The 21,697-nt window shown below is 40.4% G+C and overlaps 1 protein-coding gene across 1 annotated transcript in view; it reads right to left on the reverse strand.

The window, feature by feature from the left end:
- SVEP1 (sushi, von Willebrand factor type A, EGF and pentraxin domain containing 1) overlaps positions 1-21,697 on the reverse strand; it is a 470,252-nt gene that overhangs the window by 219,683 nt on the left and 228,872 nt on the right. The window contains exons 13-16 of the mRNA XM_088461305.1: positions 20,413-20,534; positions 17,891-17,999; positions 10,002-10,187; positions 8,612-8,845 (exon numbers count right to left, since the gene is read on the reverse strand). Coding sequence (XP_088317431.1) covers positions 8,612-8,845; positions 10,002-10,187; positions 17,891-17,999; positions 20,413-20,534 — 651 coding nt within the window. The remainder of the gene's footprint in view (positions 1-8,611; positions 8,846-10,001; positions 10,188-17,890; positions 18,000-20,412; positions 20,535-21,697) is intronic.

Raw genomic sequence — 21,697 nt, forward strand, 5'->3', positions numbered from 1 at the left:
AGCTATAAATAATGTAAAGAGAGATATAGTAGCAGACGGATGTAAACTGTTCAAAATGCAGGAATCATCCCTCCGATGTAGTGCATCCTTAGTGGGTTCTATTGTGTATGAATCTGAGTTTTCTATTATTCTTGCGGTAAGAATAATTTTAATCCCTTTAAATCATGTATTATTTGTGCAATACTTGTATTACTTCTGCATCTTTGCACCTATTAATATTTTCATTGCTATTTTAAATGTTCTTTTATAGCAAATACTTTACCAATGTTATATTTTTTTCTGCAGTTTATTTAATATTTTTGCTTCTACACTACTCTTAATAATTTATACAGTATCTACTACTACTGCAGTTCTCCCTCACACATCTACCATATAACAATTCACAAATACATATCTTTTATATCTATGTTATATGCACCCTTCTGACTTAGAACAGAGCTTTGTGCCTATACCAACCTAATTCCCGAACTATTCAAGCAATTCTCTCCTGGAGCCGCATACTATCCCTACAAGCAGTAATCCGTCCATCACTATGGACAGATATGTATAGCCTATGCTAGTGTATGAGCTGTAAGTGTATAATAAAAATAATAATGGTCTATGGGGTCTATTTATCAAGTAGTGAAAAGTCTGGATAAGTGAACCAGTGGAGAAGTTGCTCATAGCAACCAATCAGCTTTGAAGTAGCATTTATCAAGTACAGTGTATAAATTAATAGGTAGGAGCTGATTGGTTGCTTTGGGCAGCTTCTCCACTGGTCCACTTCTCCACGCTTTTCACTGCTTGATAAATAGCCCCTATAACTGTTAAAATGGATATCCACTTAAAATAAAAATTTGCATAATAGATAATTATCAAATAAACTGGTACTTTACGTACTGTAAGTACGTACAACAGCATACAGCACAGTATGACATTGCTTATGTTATGCAGTTACAGTGCAAAGCAGCCAGGCTGAATATATCAGAAATCCATTGAATCATAAGGACTGGATTTGTGCCAATATAATCCCACATTACCAATGCTCTCATACATCCTAGGTCAGGGTGGCCTATGTTTATCCACTTTTTCCCATCTAACAATAAGTATAGCAATAAGTTGCACATAATATAGTTAAAATGTGATAACTAAGAAATTTGAAAAAAGATATATAAATTCAATATTTTTGTTTTTAATAATTCAAGAAATATTCTGAGCATGCTACCAATGCAATTAGTTCTCTGTACCATGAACAAAGCACTTAGAAGAGATAAATTGTGCTCTCCTGCTATAGACTATAATATTAAACATGGTCCTATTTGCCCTAGAAGTGCCCAGATTTTCATCTGAGAGACATTAGTGAAATTCTATTCGTGAATCTAGAAACAAATTTTGAACTCTTGCTTATTTCATTTTCTATTTAAAGATCTCCACTAGTTTTCAGCACAGTGCACTTAAAAAATGCTTGATTAATGTTTACCATTCAAAATCTGCTTCATCTATCTAAGTCGTGTGCAAAAGCTGTTTATTCTGACAGCAGCTACAATCCAATAATATTCTAATGCTAACAAATGCTGCCACCTTCAGGACAAATGAGAACAGAACAGAAGCAAGCCAGGCAGTGTATGTAGGTTTTAATGAAATAAACGCATGATTCCTTATTAGTTAAATAATATCTGTCATAAAGCTAATAATTGAAAAAAAGGCATGTGTATGTATTTTTGTTTTATAAATTGAGACCACAGATATTTTTTCCCCCATTAGATGTATATGTGAATCAGAGTATCACATTTCAGGCTTTGTATCTTTTCAAAATGTAGGGGTCTATTTACTAAGCCTTGGATGGAGAAAAAGTGAACGGAGATAAAAGTACCAGCCAATCAGCTCCTAACTGCCATCTCACAGGTATTTGAAAAATGACAGTTAGGAGCTGATTGTCTGGTGCCTTATCTCCATTCCCTTTATCTCCATCCAAGGTTTAGTAAATAGACCCCATAGTCTTGGTGGGGAAAGCACTGCCTGCACTGACATCCCAGCTCTGAGGGCAATAGCTGTAGCCATAAAGTACAACACACATCAGCCGCTATTTCATACTTGCCTCCTTTTGAAAAAGTATTTAAGTGAGATTGTGAAAGCAGCACCTATGAGTGTGGTGGTAAAGTGGACGTGTACTGCTACATCCGAGGGGTGTGCCATAAACTTGCTTTACATCCAAATGTAAACGAGCCCCAAAGCAGTCAGTAAGATCTATTTGTTGATGAAAAAACACTGATACATTTCAGGGCTTGCACATGTATTATGTTTTAAAAGGGGTTCCATATAAGTGGCATGAGAAACCTTATTTGAAAATGCCTGTAGCCATAGGGATCATTGTGCATTATAACCAATGCAGGGATATGATACTAATGACCCTATTTGAATGTATATATCTCTGTTTTTTTAATATAACAGCTTCATACTGGGAGTAAGGTACAATCAGGGAGAGTACTAGACTCTTCAGTGATTCCGGGAGATTGCTACTATTTCAGGGAGTCTCCCTGACAATCAGGGAGAGTTGGGAAGTATGCACTATTTGCATACATCTAATAGCAGCACTACATACTGTATATTGTTCCCCTATTGCATCATCACCAAGCTGCCTAGTATTGGAACCCTGTACAAAGCTAGGAGAAGGTAACTCAAAATTTTGTTTCAAATAGAAGGCAACAGGCAAAACAACTACAAGGCACCATAGCACTGTTTGTTACACAGAATGGCCAAACAAAACACTTTAGGGCTGATGCAGGGTTGGTTGCAAAATGGGTGTAAATTACTGAAATAAAAGTACATGCAAATATCTCTCATTTCAATCCACTTACAAAGCTCGAGATGCGTTCCAGTTGGCAAGAGCAGCATATGCGTCTGTTTTACACCAGGCACATATCCAAGTCACGTCACACTTACGGCAGACACACATCTGAGACATGTCACACTTACGCCAGACACACATCCAAGTCACGACACACTTGTATCCATATTAAAAATAATAAAATTCTATGGGTAAGAAATGCATTACTACTAGGCATCAATTAAACTAAAACTTTCTATGCTACTGAAGAAACAGCTTCCCGGCTCACATGCATGAAAAAATAAAATATTGCTTAAAAACGCTAACAAAAGCATACTCTATACATGAGCAAGGAACAAGCACTAATGTCAGCGCAGCATTCCTAAACAGTAAGCAGTGCTAGCAGTCATCATCAGCCAGTATCTGTACCTGCCTCTATCCACCCACAAATAATACAGACAAATGTGCATTATTTTCCTGGTCTTCATGTGTTCACAATTGTGCAGACACACCCTTACTGTACTTGGCTTACATTAGAACGCCTCCCGACCTTCCTCGTTGTGTTCACCCTGGGGGGTGAATTATAGGGACACAGAGTTATGGGGACACAGATATGAGGACACCAAGTTAGAGGGAGACTACATTATAAGTTATGGGGACACAAATTTGAGGACACTGAGTTATGGGAACACTAAGTTATGGTGGACAGAGATATAAGGTCATTGAGTTATAGAGACACTGAGTTATGGGGACATTGAGCTATGAGGACACAGCTATGAGGATACGGAGTTGTAGGGACAATTAACATTTAACATGGCAACACTAGATTGGTGACGTGTTTTTTTCATAATTTTTATGCTTAGGGTTAGGCTAAAATAACGAGGAACAAAAATGTGTCAACACTTTAGCCTTGTCATGTTAAATGTCGACATTTTCAATATCCACTCAATGTTCGACAATGCAGCGCACACAAGGAGACTGCACTGATTAATTTAATATGGAGCACTTGTACATGTGTGTGTGTCTGAGTCTGTATACGAAACGTTACAATCAGTAACACACAGATATACAAGTGTCACATATCAAATGAATCAGTACAGTCACCTGGTGTGTCTCCTGGTGTGTCTCCTGGTGTGTCTTAGCATTAAATTGCAACTTAGGACACATTTTCTGTCGAAAAAGGAATGGGACCTGGTGCCTCCCCCACACCAGGCATCTCACGCCATTGAGGCTAGATTTATGAGAACAGATCTGTAATGTTAGAAATAGGGGATTACCTTTCTGGATAATAAGATGGTATTAACCCTGGTAAAATGTTGCACTTCCTATGTTATGCTTAATGTGCAAGAAATGTAACAAAGTATTTCTGAGCACCAGTTTACCACCTAGCATCTCAGTAAGATTATTATTGTGATGTGCACAAACTCCAATAAGTGGGAAGAGAGAATAAAGGGGGGAGGGAGGTGCAAAAGAGTGTGAGAGAGAAAGAAAAGAGAAGGAGAGAGAAAACATGGGCTAAAGGAAAAAGGGATATATAGAGTTAAAGAGAAATGAGCTCTTACCCCCCACTAGGGGTATTAGTACACCTGGCTGCTTATGTGGGTGTAATAGTTGCTTATATAGCAATGTTTATTATACATGTCCATGTCCTGCTTTGTATTGTACTGTAAGTCACTGGTTACTTATTTATTTATGTACTATGTAAGTCACTGGTTACTTATTTATTTATGTACTATGTAAGGCGCTGCGGAACACTTGTGGAGCCATATAAATAAATGACAATAATAATAATAAAATGAGGAGTGGGAGAGAGAGATGGGGTAGAGAGAAGGGGTGAGAGACCAAGCAAGATAAGAAAAGAGGGGTAAAGGCAGAAACAGGGAAAGGGAGAAAGAGATTGGGCAGGAAACGTGATAAAAAGAGATGGTATGAGAGATGGAGAGAGAGAGGGTGACGGGGTAAGAGTGGCAGACACATGGGAAGAAGAGAAAAAACGGCATCACTGGGCAACCCAGCAAGTGATGAGTCCAAACTACTAGTTACTATATACTCTAAAGTAAAGCCACAGACGTATCAAGCATTTAAAAAACATTTGCAATTGCACAACTTTATTTCTACAATAAACATTAACTCTTTAAAAACACAAATTGCATTATGTCAATATTTACCAAACTATTTTATTTCAATGTATTTTATGTCACTGCAATACATTTTTCTGCCACCAGATAGCACCTTGAGAGAATCTTACCATCCATGTGGGATAGACAAAAAGTACACAGCTCATGCTGCAATGAGATATACTGTATTGTGTTTGCAGCCTGGATAAAATGAATGATAGGACAGAATCTGCCAATATATCTGTTCTGGCCACAGATGATGCACTGCTTAATAAAACGTAAACAAACCAAGAATTGGAAAGCATACGGTCTTGGGAAATAAAATATTGTCTTCTATCTTTCTATAACTATTGTAGTCCAAATCAGAATAGAAAAAAAAGGAATGACTTGCTTACGAAAACATAAGATGTCAAAATACAATAACTAAGAGTAACCAACACTCCTCTTAACTGCCAGCCAATCACACATGCTTTCACATTCTGTACACTTCTTATTGGCTAGTGAACAGGGAATTCCCAGGAAATCCCACTTTTGATCACTGTACAATTTTTATAAATGCAGATAGGTTTTTAAGGGGATATTTCCATATTTTCTTTTGAAGTATTTGGACTACATTGGGGCAAGACAGAGGAAGCAAAGATTTTGTTTTGTATTTAACAATGTGGTGAACAAACATTTGCTAAGTCTTTTATTTGATTAAGGTTTCTTATATTTATGTTATTTGTATGTGTTTCTTTTGTTTTACTCTTTTGGTATAATAGGCAAGGAAAACAAGTCATTTTGTAGAGAGAGAATAGCAGTGGATGGAAAGTAAAGCTTTTGAAAATATGAAGTTTATATCCCTTCCTTTCTTTGCAGCACAGTAATTATGCTCCACAAATTGAAATCTTGTTACAGCAGTGCTCTGCAAACCCCAAGAGCAGGGGCCGTAACCAGGGGTGTGAGAGCGGTGCAGTCACACAGAGCCCTGTGGGTGGTACCGCTGCTCACCCGCGGCCCCTGCATCCTGCTATTAGGGTGTCTGTAATGGCACCCTGCTGCCAGAATCTCTGCAGCAGTCCTTAGGTCCTTAGGATGCTTCAGGCGTGCCCACCACTGCCCTTACAGCACCAGGGAGCTTCGTGAGGAAGCTCAGGTCGTTGGTGTGATTACCGGCGATTGTGGCTCCACCCCCTCCATGTAACATCATGTGGAGGGGGTGTTGGCTGCACCGGGCACTGCCAAATGTAGTTACAGCGCTGCCAAAGGGACTCTTCCATATGGGAACATCTTCCTTCTCCTATCCTTTCCCAACCTAACCCCCTTCCTATTCAATATATAGATGTGTTCTCATACACTATTGCCGCAGCCGCACCAAACAGCCCTTCTCTGTGCCCAGGTCATATGCAACTTGCATCTTTTTTTGCTTGAACGTGGATCTAAGTTGCAATGGGAAGCAGCAAAACTGCTTCACGAGACTGCATTGATTAATTTATTATACAACAGCCATGCGGGTCACAGCCAATCAGCTGCCTTTTTAGAGTAAGCAGCCGCTGATTGGCTGTGACCCGCATGGCTGTTGATTGACCTCCATGCGGCTTACAACCAATCAGCGGCCGCTTACTCTACAGCGCCCTCTGATTGGCTGGCGACCTGGTAAATGACGGAAACTACCCGGTCTCTGTCATTTACCAGGGAAGATATGTATGTGGAAACACATACATCTCTTCAGTGTCCGTGGGGCGTGTTACTCGTATTTTTTTTCCCAAGGCCGGGACTCTACTTGAGAAGACCAACCTGTGCCAGGAGCATTTGATTTTTTTGGGGGGTGAAACCCTTGGATTACTACTGGACAGGGACAGCGATCACCGGGGAGAAGGTAAGTATGTGTGAGTGTGTTTAGTGTGTAATATAATTTTACTATCTACGGTTTGTGTATACTGTGTTTTTTTACTATCTTTTTTTATAGTGGGGTAAAGGAGCCAGCTGCCTGCTACCATTTGTAGTGCCAAAGGATAAGCACGTTGGCACCTGTAGTTCCACTGTAAAAAACAATAGAAGCCTATTATTATTCTTCACACTATTAGCCCTGCACCCACCGGCCTGGTGTGCAGGGAAGAACCCCGGGCTTCAGCCTACGCCTGGGGTCCTTAGGAGAGGGGGGACCTCCTCTGAGATCCCTGGCCTGGGCTTACTAGCTTGAGGTGTTAATGATTTGGCCAGGGTGAACCGGTGAAATGGTCCCCTGACTGTGGCAGTACACCCTGGCTAGTTTGAGTCCGATGTTGGTTTTAAAAATACGGGGACCCCCACGCCAAATTATCCCCATATTTTTAAAACCAGGACTGGCTTACAGAGCCCAATGCTGGTTCATAAAATACGGGGGAACCCTACATGTTTTGTCCCCTTTATTTTTAGGACCAGGACTGACTGAGGAGCCCGGGGCTGGTTATACTTGGGGGGGCCCACATCATTTTTTTTTTAATTAACGCTGTCTTTTATTAATATGTTTCTGCCAAACATGCTGCTTAGGAGAGGGTCTATTTGAAACTTCTATTTTTTAACCGGCTTTTGATTATAATCACGATTCTTAGTAAATTCCCATGTTGTATTCCTGTCTATGCAAATTACTGCCGTGTTCAGATGATAATGTATTCATTTGTAGTTGTATTTACGGGTGCATTTTAACTTCAGCTTCGGCTGTGTTCACCTCTAAAAATACAAAAAATAGTAAATTCCTGTGTTTGTAACAATGGTAAAATACTCCCATGGATGCAATCTCGGGTAAACGCGGGGCTTAGTAAATTTACCCCTAAATCTGTATACTAATTGGGTGTGACTTTTTATCAATGTAAGTTCCATAGTATACGTTCAGATTAAGTCGCACACAAAGATATACAAGTGTTGCATAATAAATTAATCAGTTCAGTCTTGTGAAGCTGTTTTGATGCTCATTAGAGAAAAAAAAACACATAAAAGATGCTACAATGCTCGCCACAGATCACTCATGCCAGTTGTCTCTTGCGCATATGTACTACTACTCTGCAAAGTTGCAGTTTTGCTTGTCATAACCTATTTGCTAGAAGAATTTGTGAAAATTGTGATGTACAGTGGGTTGAAACCTCAGGATCCCCAGCTCTTTCTTATGCAACCCATAAGCTGCCAGACTATCAGAGAAAATCATTGAGGGGAGGGTTCAGTTTTGTAGACACCTTCTGATTGGCTCCTTGTTTCTTACTGTGCAGGAGCCCCTGTGTGTTGCTAGATTGTGCTTTACTATTCTAATTCACTTCTGTTTGGCCATGTCTACATTTTACTGATCTTGCCTGTTGCTGAAGCCTTGACTGCCTAGATATTGGCCTAGTTTATTAGCTGCCTGCCCTGAATTCTGGCTTGATTATGGCCTTGGCTTGTATTCACCTGCCCTGACCACAGTTTAACTACTGTATCCTGTGGTCCCAGTCCTACCACTGAGTTAAGCTACCACTCACTGGTTGGGAAGGATACCTGTTGTCACATGAATTCTGCTGAGTATACTGATGAGAACTGTTCCATTTAACACCGCCCTTCACTTTTATTACATTAAACTTTGTGCGGTATCATTGTTTCGGATCTAGAATGATCCCTAATCAAGCCAAACAAACACATAGAAAGATAGATAGATAGATAGATAGATAGATAGATAGATAGATAGAATCTGTACACTTACCACACATGCGTCCTTTCAACACAGTGCCAGGCCTACAGAACAAGATGGCTTTCCCTTCTTCCAGAGAGTTACTGTCCACAACAATCATCTCTGAAGAAAACTGAAATGAGTAGAGAGGCTCTTTCCGAAGAGTCCTCTTTAGCCTATTTGTTATAGTCTCTAAAGTTTTTAGGAGTCGTTGCTGATTGGTTGATTCCACTGTGTCATTCCTTCTCTCAGGCAAAGGTACACTTGCTGAAAATAGGTTAAGCATTTAAAGAATAAAACATGTTAAATCTTAATTTCCATCACATAGAAAATTGTGATGCAATCATGCTATCAAAAATAGTTGTAAAACCACAATTTAATAGTTTGCGCATCATTATAACTTTTTCATGGCAAATATATACAGTATAATGTAGTAATGTAATTAAGACAAGAGATAAACCAAAATAAAAATCATTCTAATGTCTTTCTCCAGTTTTACTTCATGCTAGTCAATTTGCCTAACTAATAAAAAAAAAGAACACTGCACATTTTTGAACTTGCACCCACAATTCCACAATAGGCTATGGGAATGTATGCATTTCAGCCTAGTAAGTCCAAATGCATAAACTGCTAATGATGTTACAATGATATCCAACATATTTATAATTAATATTGTTTAGATCAAAAGTATCAAACATTGGTACCACCACACCTTGACAAATTTAAAAATCACATCCACTGACATGGAAAGCACTCACTTTCTATTGATTCTTTGCTGGTTAAAATAAAAAAGTTTTGTAGACTTTTTATTGTCTAAATGTAATACCATGAGAGTCAATCAGCTCAGAAAGTACACAGACTTTAGTAGAGTTTTTAAGATAAAAAAATATAAACAATCCTTAGTAACATAAGGAGGATGGCATTCTACTAACAACCAGTAAGAACGAGGTAAGGTTTCTGAGAGACTGACACTACAATAGAGGAAGCAGTGTTATGAAGTCCTGGGCCTCACAGCAAAGCTTACTATAGTTGGACTTAATGGACCTGTGACCTTTTCCAACCTTATCAACTCTAAATATAGTAAATAACTGGAATTTATGGCTAAACACCTAAAATGGGTTTGAAATCACCCAACAGTTTATGTCAAATAAGTTACTCAAATTCAAAATAATAACATCAACATAAGTTCAGATTGTGGTCAAGAGACTGGACACTGGTACTAGTGCCTTGCCATGACTATTTCCAGCCAAAAACATAGTATACTGTAGTTCTGCTTTATGTCTAAAACCTCTAGAATCTAGTGTGCACAGCATGAAAACATAAAAAATAAACAACGTGGAAAATCAAACAAATTGTCCATTCTTCCATATTGTTATACAACCAATAATACATATGTTGTTAGGCTCTTCAAAATATTATTTACCTGTTATGTTGAAAACAAACTTAACTTTCTGATCAGTTGCGGGGATATTCACCCTCTTGTGCCGCTTAACCCTTAGTGGTGCTTTGGTGTCAAACATAGACTTTTCCCCTAATTCATCTTCTGTTACATCAATATGATCATCATAAGAATAGTCCAGTCTATTAGCTGCTCCCCAACCACCAGGTCCTGCAAAGATAATATATGTAAAGCATAGTCTCCATTCTTTATATACTGTAAAAACATGTTTTAGTCATCAGAATGAGAGATAACTGTGTCTTTATTCATACACAAAAAAGTTTTGTCCTAAAATAACCAATTAATTATTTGCTTCATAAATTTGTAGAAGGGGCTTATCAAGTATAAACACTACCTTTTTTCAACAATGAAGTCAACAACCGTTTCCCAATATTTTGTGGATTAAAATCTTAGAATAATATTATGGTTTTTATGCTTCACAAAATATTCTTTATACAATCCTCAAGAATCCGGAGGGTATAGTTCATATTAACTTTATAAAGGAAAGGAGGGGTGCTATAGTATTATTAGAAATATATAATAATAAGTACTGTAGGTAGGTAGAAATTCGGAGCAATACATTACTGTCTCCATTTATAATCAATAATAATCCTATTACATTCAGTATACGTAAAGCATATAATCCATATAAAAGCATGCCACAGTAAAAAAAAAATGATTAGCTCTAAATTACCTTTTCAAGTATTAAAAACACATGAATAAGAATGTAGCAAAAGACGTTGCAAAGAATGTTGCAGTTCAAGAGTATAACATCAGGAGTCTAAACATGTTTCTTTACATATATTGGTGCATATGATAATTGGCAGGAAATACTGCAGTTAATTAGCAGAAACCTTCAGAGTTAGCAGTGGCTTTTACCAATTATCATATGCACTAATTTATGGAAAGAAACATGTTTTACTCAGGGTCGGACAGTCCTGGTGGGGGGACGGGTACATTTCCGATTGGCCCCCCTGCTTCGTAGCTCCATCCATTACCATCAGAGCGTGTGGCCAATGCAGGGGCCTATGTCGTTGCCTTGAGCAGGAAAGGCTGGGCCACCAGTTCTAAAGAAAAATAATTAATAGGATGCTGAAGTTCACCCCCTCTCTCCTGTCTCCATGTACATACCACTCCAGGCTGCAGCTGCTGCTATAACAGTGAGTAGTTTAGTGATCAGTGCAGAAACTCCTCAGCAGTGTCTACTGTGCTCCGATTGACATGAGTGACCCAACAGTCACTCAGCCAATCAGAGCACAGACACTTCCTCATCCAGTGCTTGGAATGGAAGAAAATGCAGGACTAGGATTCAGGAACAGGATGGCTGCTGGAGATGAGACTGAATGCATCACTAAGGAAAGAGGTCAATGTTTGACAGAGTGTGTGAGAGACACAGAGTGTGGGTCAGTGTGTGTGACACAGGGCCGGCTCCAGGGGTAGGAGCACCCTGTGCTGACTCTCTACAGTGTGCCCCAACATTGCATGCGGCAAAGCCGCGTGCAACCAAAAATGGGGTGTGACCTAATTGCCATAGGCCATTCCCTTTACGTGATGTTATTTGGAGGCGTATGGTACGCCACCAAATAACGTCAGGCTGGGGGGAGCCTCACTAGCTGGGCTTCCCCCAGTCCTCTCCTGTCACTGAAAGAATGCTGCGCGCATGCGCGCAGCATCCATTCAGACTCCAGGGTCCGGCATCACCGCACAGCTGCTGCGAAGGGGGTCCCCAACCTCGAAATTTGACCACACATGGGCCACTTCCGTCCACGGGTGGAACAGTGTGACAGTACTGTACCGCTGAAATCGGGATGTTGGGGAGGGGTGCGCCATGGGTGATGCCCTTGTTCGACTGCACTGGTCGAACACCCCTAGAGCCGGCCCTGGTGTAACACATGGTGTGTGTATCAGTGTGTGTGTGAGACAAAGCGCGTGTAAGTCTGCGTGAGTTTGATTGAGACATGGTGTGTGCATCAGTTTGTGTGCATGACCTCATTCAGAGTCGGTCGTAAGCGGCCGCTCGGTCATACGCATCCGATGTTTCCAAACCACGCATGCGTACGGTTAGTTGTGCGCATGTGCGTACGAGACCTTGCGATCCAAAATGCTGTCGATCGTATGGCTTATGAGCAGGAAGTGGCTAGTGGTCTAGTTACGTAGGCGTTCCTCACTGTTTTCAGGGCGTTTTAGGGCCGTACATAAATTTCCTGCTACGACTGACATAGAAGGCCGGAAGTAGTAAAACGTCACTCTGCGAGCAGGTTAGAGGCCTGGCTGATCATACAGCTTGAGGTTGGGTATGTGCTCTCTCAAGCCCCAGAGTACAATCGATACTATCGAATGTGACTGATGTTATGTCTGATGTTTCTATTTTGTGCCACACAATGCAAGCAACTAATAATCGTTTGTTGTTGCTAATAACACTGCTAATTGGCTTGTAATTGATTCAGTTACGTTTGCATTAGCGAATAATAAGAATAAATAAATTTCATGGGGATGGCTTATTCTATGCGTTTTTTGGTTATCTTTTGGTGTAATTTGTACACAACACAAGCGGCCGCAACCATCAGAAGAAAATTAACATACAGCGACTGACAATCACTGACAACGATTGACTCGATTGCTAGCTGCTATCACTCGTTAGCTAGAGGAGGTGCTTTGTTCATGTATGGGCGTCACTTTGGTTGCGATCGCCCGGCCGTGCGATTGTTTTTTTTTCTGATTCTCAATCATTAGGCGTACGACCGGGTGGCCGCTTACGACCAACTCTGAATGAGGTCCACAGAGTGTACACCCGCGTTAAAAGATTGATGCTCAGCTTCCCAGTTACACTGGCTGTCAGCGTAAGAAAACCACTTGCTTGTTAGTCTGGGTCCCTCCTGCTCATGCATGATGCAGCACAGGGGACTTTTTTAATGTCATGAGAGCCCTTATAATATCATACTTGCTATTACTTAAATACATGTTTGCTTCATATAGCAATTCAACCTCTCTATGTGTATGGACTTCGCTCACTAATCCTGAGAAGCTACAGAAGATAATATGAGAGGCCAGAGTACAAGCTGCAAAGTTGGTGACTTTTAGTCAGTGACACTCTTTAGTGTTATGTAACAAAGAGTGATGGGCTGTTTCTGGTCCGACGTCCGTGTGCACGTCTTTTGCCGCAGCTGTGTCTGCTACTTTATGCTAAATCTCAATATATATAAAATAAAGTTGTGGTGAGATGCAGGAGACTGTGGTGACATGGTGTAAGTTGTTATGAGATGCAGGGTGCTGTAGGGAGATGAAATTGTGGGGTTTTAGTACTAGTATAAGCCCTTCCCTAATTTACATCCTTGAGTCCGAATGTGCAAGAACTGGTACACCCAATGTATGCATCTTTAGACACTATGGCCCTCATTCAGAGCCGCTCGCTAGCGGCCGTACGCTCGTTCCGTGCGATGTTCGCACATCTGCGCATGCGTACGGTTTTTAGTACGCATGCGCGAACCAATCAGTGCGGCCGAAAATCGTTTGTACGCTATATAGCGAGTGCCTGCTATTTTGAGTGACAGAATGAGGCGTATGTGGGTGGTAACAGGGGAAGGTGTTTGAAAACGGGGGAGTGGAATTCGAACGCAGGCGTGCTTAAAGGTCAAAACGGGCGTTTTAAGGGAGTGCATAATTAATACAGCAGCGTCATTGACCACGTCACTTGTTTTTTTTTAACTCAGAACTGCTCGCAAAATAGCGGTTGAAAAAACCAACCCCAAGAATAGCGAGCAGTTCATACGCTGTACGATGTACTCGATTAATCTAATAAATAGCGGACATGACGTATGGTGCGAGCGGCCAGGGGGCGTTTTTATCAAATAAACGAGCGTATGTTTTGCTCGCTCGTTCAGACTTAGAGGTGTGAACAGACTGCAATGTGCGAACGGATCATTTGCATAGCCACCCCTTGTTTTTGAACGAACGAACGAACGCAAATAGCGAACGGCTCTGAATCAGGCCCTATAATCCTGCTTGGTGCATCTTTAGACTTGTACCTGCCCCAATGTAGGTGATAAAGCTTCAGCTTCAGTTCTGCCTCGCGTGTAGTGTGATAGGAGACTGCGTGTGAGAAGCAGTGAGGTTCAAGAAATGTTGAGATGATGTTCTGAGAAGAAACTGAGCAGTTGCGTTAGAAAGAGAATTGAAAAGAAGCATTGAAATACCTAAGCAGCAGCACTGGAGAGATAAATGTTATTATAATAAAGGTGGTCATATAAAATATACTAAAGGGGACATTATCTTTATTATATACTGTATGTATTATACTGATGGAACACATTATATTTAAAAACTAAAGGGGACACATGTTTACTATTCTAATAAAGTGATCAGATAATATTACTATTATTATTCTACTAAAGGGGGTACCTATTTTTTATTGGTATTATTATTCTACTAAAGGGGGCACATATTATTATTAGTAGACTCAGGGCCGCCATCAGGGGGGGACTACCGGGACTGGAGTTCCGGGCCCGGACCCTGGAAGAAAGGGGGGGGGCCCGGCTGCTCCTTCCACTAGCTGCACAGCCTGCAGCCCCACACTACCCCTTTAACAAAAGCCCGGCCGCTGTCACTGGCCGCGCCGCCTGCCCGGTTCCCACTAAGTAATTGGAGGCTGGGCTGCTCCACCAACCCTACAGCTGCTGTTAAATAAAGTTTGCTTTGGAGGCGCATGACGTCACGACATCACGTCACGCTGCATCGCTGGAGGGAGAGGCCTGAGGAGCCGCGACACCGGAAAGTGAGGAGCAGGTCTGCAGGGGGAGAAGAGGAGAAGAAGGGGCTTGGAGTCTTTAAGGAAATAAGGTGAGTACAGTAAGTTAGAAAAAGCTGGGGAGGGCAGTCTGGTCCAGTCATATTTAATCAGAGGGGAAGAGAATTTGGAAAAAGCCGGGGAGGGCAGGCTGAGCACTGGTCTGGAACAGTCATATGAAATAAACCAGGGGGGGGATTGGGAAAAGCTTGGTGAGGCAGGCTGAGCACTGGTCTGGTACAGTCTTATGTAATAAACCAGAGGAAGAGGGGGGGAATTGGGAAAAGCTGGGGAGGGCAGGCTGAGCACTGGTCTGGTACAGTCATATGTAATAAACCTGGGGGGGGGATTGGGAAAAGCTGGGGAGGGCAGGCTGAGCACTGGTCTGGTACAGTCATACTGTATGTAATAAACAAGGGGGGATTGGGAAAAGCTGGGGAGGGCAGGCTGAGCACTGGTCTGGTACAGTCATACTGTATGTAATAAACAAGGGGGGGATTGGGAAAAGCTGGGTGAGGCAGGCTGAGCACTGGTCTGGTACAGTCATATGTAATAAACCAGGGGAGAGGAATTGGGAAAAAGTTGGGGAGGGCAGGCTGAGCACTGGTCTGGTACAGTGATATGTAATAACCCAGGGGGGGTATTGGGAAAATCCTGGGGAGGGCAGTCTGAGCACTGGTCTGGTCTGGTTTAATATTTTTTGGACAAAATATTTGTACACTTTTTTTATTGTGTATGACTAAGGTAGCGGGGGAAAGGGGGTTGTGGGGGGTAGGGGAAGGAGGAGTTAGAGGGGGGAGCTGTCTATTTTGTCAGTCCCGGGCCCCACAATTAATGATGGCAGCCCTGAGTGGACTAAAAGGGATATTGTTCTAAAATATAGGGTGCATAAATTATTATTAGACCTAAGGGGGCACATATTTTTATCATTATTATTAGTAGCAGTATTAGACTAAAGGTATACCAGTTATATTTATTGCACAAAAGGTGGTACAGATTATTAAAGGGGGAACAGATACAATTTATTAGACTAAATTGGGCACAGTGCTGTGTTTGGGAATCTGAGGCTGCATTACATTATGCCATGTTCTTTGTAGATGGGTACACCCCACCAATGGATGATCACACCTACCCGATGGCGGGTCACACTCCTTCAGCGGGCCCCTGCCATTGTATATTCCTGGTGTGCCCTTAATTCACCAGTCCGATACTGGTTATACTCCTGCTGTTATACTCTTGAAATGCAACATATTTTGGTACATTCTTATTTATATATTTTTTGATACTTTAAAGAATCATTTTGAGCTAGATACTCTACCTATAATCAGCATTTTTTTTTACTATGGCATGCTTTTATATGGGTTATATGCGTTATGTATACTGAGTGTGATATCATTTATTACTGATTTCTAAACTAAGTCAGTAATATTGCTCCTAGTCTGACAATACTACTATTTTAGATATATAGTTTTCCAGTAATACTATACTGTTTTGATTATTTTTGCAGTTGCTTTAAACCATGAGGTGGCAGCTTCCAATTATTAAATAAATACTAGTGATTTCCTTGTGCAAGTAGACATGATTCCTTTCTTTTTTTAGGTTCATATTATGTTAAAAGTTGCCTTCTATTAGTATGATGTATAGTAGTTAGCATTCACATTCTACAAAGCATTCCCTGTAATAATGGTGGTTGTGTTCTGTAGTTACTTGTAACCATAGAAGTAGATGATAGTGACTTTCCTACATCATAATAGAAGTCTGTAGAGCAGAAGGCATGATAAGCCATATGGATAGCATGCTAATCACTCTGCTAGGCACAGCTCTGTCTGCTGTCTCTGCTGTATATGAGTACTCTAGACCAGTAAAGAGCGATGACATGGAAAAGGTGGTGGAAAGGGAGGTAGATAGACTAATCCCAGCAAGTGAATAGTTTGCTAACTGTGCTCTTCAGCAGATTCTAATACACTAACCTGATATCCTTATAAGCCCTGTGCCAGTGGTTTCACCTGACTAGTAGTGCAAAATTTGTTCAACATTCCTTCAAAACTCAGAGCAGTCCACTTACTGTAGGACAACTCTTCCTCTTCTACCCTATAATGTTTATCCATGCAGCACAAGAGGATGTGCCAGCAATGCAGAGTCCGCCTCAGTCCTTTTGTGATAGCAGGTAGAAGTAAGTATTCAAAATATATAAAATAGAATTGTTTTCAAAACTCTTGTAACCTTTTGCAAATCAGCAGTTTAAGTTATTACAGAAGGAGGTATGGGATATTTAGCATTTCATAGTGAATAGTTTGTCTGTGTTACATTTTCTGGAGTCAAGAGAGACAGCAGTACATTACCTGCTTCCAATACCAAGTGGACTTTACAAATCTAAAAAAAACCAGGTCAGTCACACAAAAATGCCAATACACAATGCACAGTGACTCTTTTAGCTAATTAGGTTGTTTTAGATCTAACTGTTGGTGGACGGAGAGACACAATGTTGATGAAGGGAGGGCCATAGTGTTGGTGAATTGGAAGAGAAATGTTGGCAATGGAGAGAGAGGAAATAAAGAGGCTAATGAAGGCACACAGGGCAAAGAGACAGGAAATGGACAAATAGCCAGATCATCCATTAGGCAAAATAGGTAACAGTCTAGGGGCTGTCAGACACTGAAGGCTTAGGATAGTCTAGTACAGAGGTTGCCAAACGCTGTCCTCAAGGCTCCCCAACAGTTCTGGTTTTAGAGATATCCATGGTCGAGCAAGGTGACTTAATTAGTACCTCAGTGAATTTTATTTAACCAACTGTGCTCAACCATGGATTTCTCTAAAACCTTGACTGTTGGGGAGCCTTGTGGACCGCTTTTGTGAACCTCTGGTCTAATCCATTGTTATGTGTTCTTTTTTTTTTATTGTTTTGATAAATATATTACTATGTTCCCAATTGGGTCTTAATCAGACTCTGAATGGAGCCATGGCTGATATACTGTATTTTAAATGAAAATTAAAATGTGTTTCATTTGGGTTACTTCTATCTTCAGGGTAGCAGTTACTAAATTCTAAACATATGGCAAAAATGTCATAAAAGTGTAAATATAGTAGTCACCTATCCCAAATCCATTTTCATAATCATAATTGTATTCAAGACATTGCCTCTGGTATTGATCCTCAAGGCGGCAATCAATGTCATCCACATCACTGCAAAAGGACGGGACCTGAAAACAAACACAGGCTTACTGAAGGTATATATAAGGTCTAAAATTAAAATATAACACTTCTTGCTTCATAACGAATCCTTAAATGGATAGATAGAAAAACAACTACATTCATTTGGAACTAAAGCTAAATAATATGTTTGAGACCATTTTACCATGAAGTACAATCTCAGACATTTATCTGAACTGACTAAAATATGTCTTAGCTTTACCTCCATTCGTATATTTTATACATTTAAAAAATCCATAGAGGTAAAGTTATTAAGCAGTGAGTTTGCAAACCAATGGGCATTGTCACAGACTGACGGGAGGTTCTAAGAGCAAAACCATTTACTAAAGACTGTTTTGACATTTAAAAAGAACCAGCCATCAATTTCCAATGGTTTCTAAACCCTGATTTCAAACAGACCTAGGACAGTTGGCTCCAGGGCTGGGTTCCCTAGGGGGATCGTGCACGCAAAAAAACGAACAGTTGCCGCTCCTGCTTTAGGTATTCTCAGCCCTAGAGCCAAAACAATAGGGACCATACTAATCCGGCAAAGTAATGGGTACATACTGTAGTAATCATGTAAAAATATTGAAAAATACACTTTGACACTGGCATACTACAGGACCAGCACACCAGTTTCCAGAGTACTGCAACATCTTACAGTACTTGTCCCCTCCCCCCAAGTTCTAGGATGCCTAATTGGACTGACGAGAACCAGTCCTAAGTTATAAATTAGTAGGAGAGAGGTCTTGTGGTGTTTATATTTAACAAAGTTATTTTCACATTAAAGTGGTGTGTGTGTTTTTTATTTTAGCATTTTTCCCTGATACACTACAGGTGTGAGCGGGCACAGCATGCTAGCATTTGTGTTTCTCCAAGTGCTGACTTACCCTGGTAGCCATTTTGGGCACTCTGTCATTTTGGTACCAGTAGTCAAGGACAAAGTGTGTTTATTCTATTTTTTTACACTAATATCCCATCCCCACCACTATACGGGTATAGGATGAGTATAACTAAGAGACTGCACATATTTGCTCCTAAGGAACCCAGCCCTGGTGCCAACTGGTCTATGGCTGATTGGAATCATGGTGGTGGCATGCCGACACTATGGGTCTCCCCTCTATTGTTCACCAGCCTTGGCTGGAAGCCTAGTGCTGTTAAATGAAAAATCAAGGAGGACCCCATGCTCTTTGCCCGCCCCCAATTTTTTCACTATCAGACTAGGCTTAAAGGCCTTGGGCTAGTTTTTAATTGTTGAGTGACCCCACATTTTTTTTTTAATTTTAATAAAAAAAGCATACAAAGATCTGTGCATTGCTTTGAAAACTGTTGGGCCTTGAAACATATTGTAAGATTTCAAATCAGTAAGACTCATTCTGTTTTTATTATTTTTTGGTTTATCTTGGTTACTAAACCTGTTGGTTGGTAAATCTGTGGTTTGTGTAGTTTTACTGGGGGAAAATCAGATATTGTTTTCTGTTCTAAAGTGTGGTTTATCGATGAGATTGTGGCAGTTTTTAAGTTTAGTGAATACTACAATCCCACTGGGATTTCAAACCTACTGCTTAGTAAATAAATACCAAAGCCACTTAGAAAATCTTATGCTTAGATGAAGTTATGTTTAACAATTTAGTAAATTTTCATCTTACAATAACATTTATATATTAGCTTATATTGTAATAATCTTTACAGCAGAACCCTAAATTGTACATTCCTGGATCGTTTCTATCAGACCTCCGATGAGGGAAGCACATTGTACATTGGTACTAAAGTTGAGTTATTCCGGAGCAATTTGTGTGTTCAGACAAGTAGAAAAACCCACAAACGTTATCATTGCCCATTGTCCTACTTCACTTTGTGGGAAGTGATACAGGAATGTGCTCTTTAGGAGCTTCTGTATATCAGTAAAATTATTTTAGATGAACTCTTAAGATTTTGAATGTTAAACATTGTTAAATGAGTGGTGCATTGTGACTGTCATGGAAATGGTTTTAATATATTTTCATCTCAATACTAGATTTAGGTCTAGATTTAGTGGCTTCACAGATCCAGAATGTATAATTGCATAAATGAAGAAGCTTGAAGCTGGTGATAAATCAAACTGACCGTCATTGCAACTATGAATTAACTCATAACTTTATTAGTTTTTTACCATAGTAGTTAAAGAAAACACATTTTTACAGAAATATTGAGCTTGTAATTATAACATTATACAATATATTACAATTTAATTAGCAGCCTAGATCCAGGATTTCTATTTAGTAAGATAAGCACACATGCGACTGGTCCTCTGTGGAGCATATAACCTTACTAATGAAGGGGTGTAAACATTGTCAAAAATGTTTTCAAATCTGAAACAGATGAATCAATCATCTAATGGTCTCCCCAAAAATATAAGAATTGAAGCATCAAGTTCCCACGTACCATTTTACCAAGTGACGTCTGAAAGGCATCTGCAAAGTTCTTCAATAGATTGGTGTCATCACATCGTGTGGCCTTATACAGCATTTCAAATGACTTAAATCCATGATTAGCAAACCGCTTCACTGGAAATGATAAATGTAGTCATCTTGCTAACATTTCAATATCAAAGTATTTACAGTATGTCAATGGTAACAAAATATGAAATAAAATAAAAAAATATGCTATAAAAAAAAGTATAACCCGTACACATAAGGTCTGCTTGGTAAGGGAAATTCAGTTAGGGGATCGCCTTCCGAAAGCAGAAAATAAAAAAATAACTAGTAAAGTAGTATTACTTGAGCCCTTAAACATGGCTTGGATAATACTTATTTATTGTCTACCGCCAGCATGTAGCTATTTTGTTTAGTTTTAAGGGTAGGATCCCATCTCACTATAATATTATGACCTGATTCAGAGTTGTAGCCAGCGGTGGAGTCTTTGCAGCGATAATATGCAAATGCTAGTATGTGCCTTCCCTTCATGTACTAGCGTGCACTTGAATGCGCAAGCACTGAAAGGCCCACTTTCAGCGGCTCTGGATACTGTAACACCGTCGGTGATTCTCCACACTTCACCATCATTGCGCGATCGCGTGCATCATAACCACTTGCACCAGTCCTATGGCAGGTGCAGTGTCTACATCTGAACATGGCCTATGTGGCTGCGGCTCTTCATAAAACGCCCACGCAACAGATTATTTAGCATTCACTTCAGGCCACCTCCTAGTCACCACCAAGAAATGCACATGGTTTTCCCTAACCATTTCTTATACCATTAGCCTTATATGCAACAGCGCAGTTGTTTGTGCATTCAGGGCAATGCATGTGCCATAGGGGTTTTCAGAATATTTTGCGCATGCACAGTAACAGCTCTTCTCGGCGTGCCAGGTCCTGTCTAACTTGTCTTGTACTGACCATCTTTTTCGCGTCATTTTGCCCAAAAATGCATATTAGTATCAAAAGAATGAGACTAATGCTGGGTACACAATAGACTATATGTCATCCGATCCGGCAGATCAGACGACATATTGGGCATATTGGCCAGAGTGTACACGCTATGTTGCTGACGACATCATTCATCAGTGACAACACCCGTCGGATCTGCATGCAGATCCGACGCGCAAAATTGTCAGCGGTGGCCATGCTGCCGAATGCACACTTGGGTCCCGTCGGTAACAAGGTCGGTACACATGTGCCGGCCTTAAGATGCATTTTTTGCGTTGATTAATTCGATATGCAACACTTGT

Source organism: Taudactylus pleione, unplaced genomic scaffold, assembly GCF_031769625.1.
Source record: "Taudactylus pleione unplaced genomic scaffold, aTauple2 ptg001032l, whole genome shotgun sequence".
Classification (NCBI taxonomy): Eukaryota; Metazoa; Chordata; class Amphibia; order Anura; family Myobatrachidae; genus Taudactylus; species Taudactylus pleione.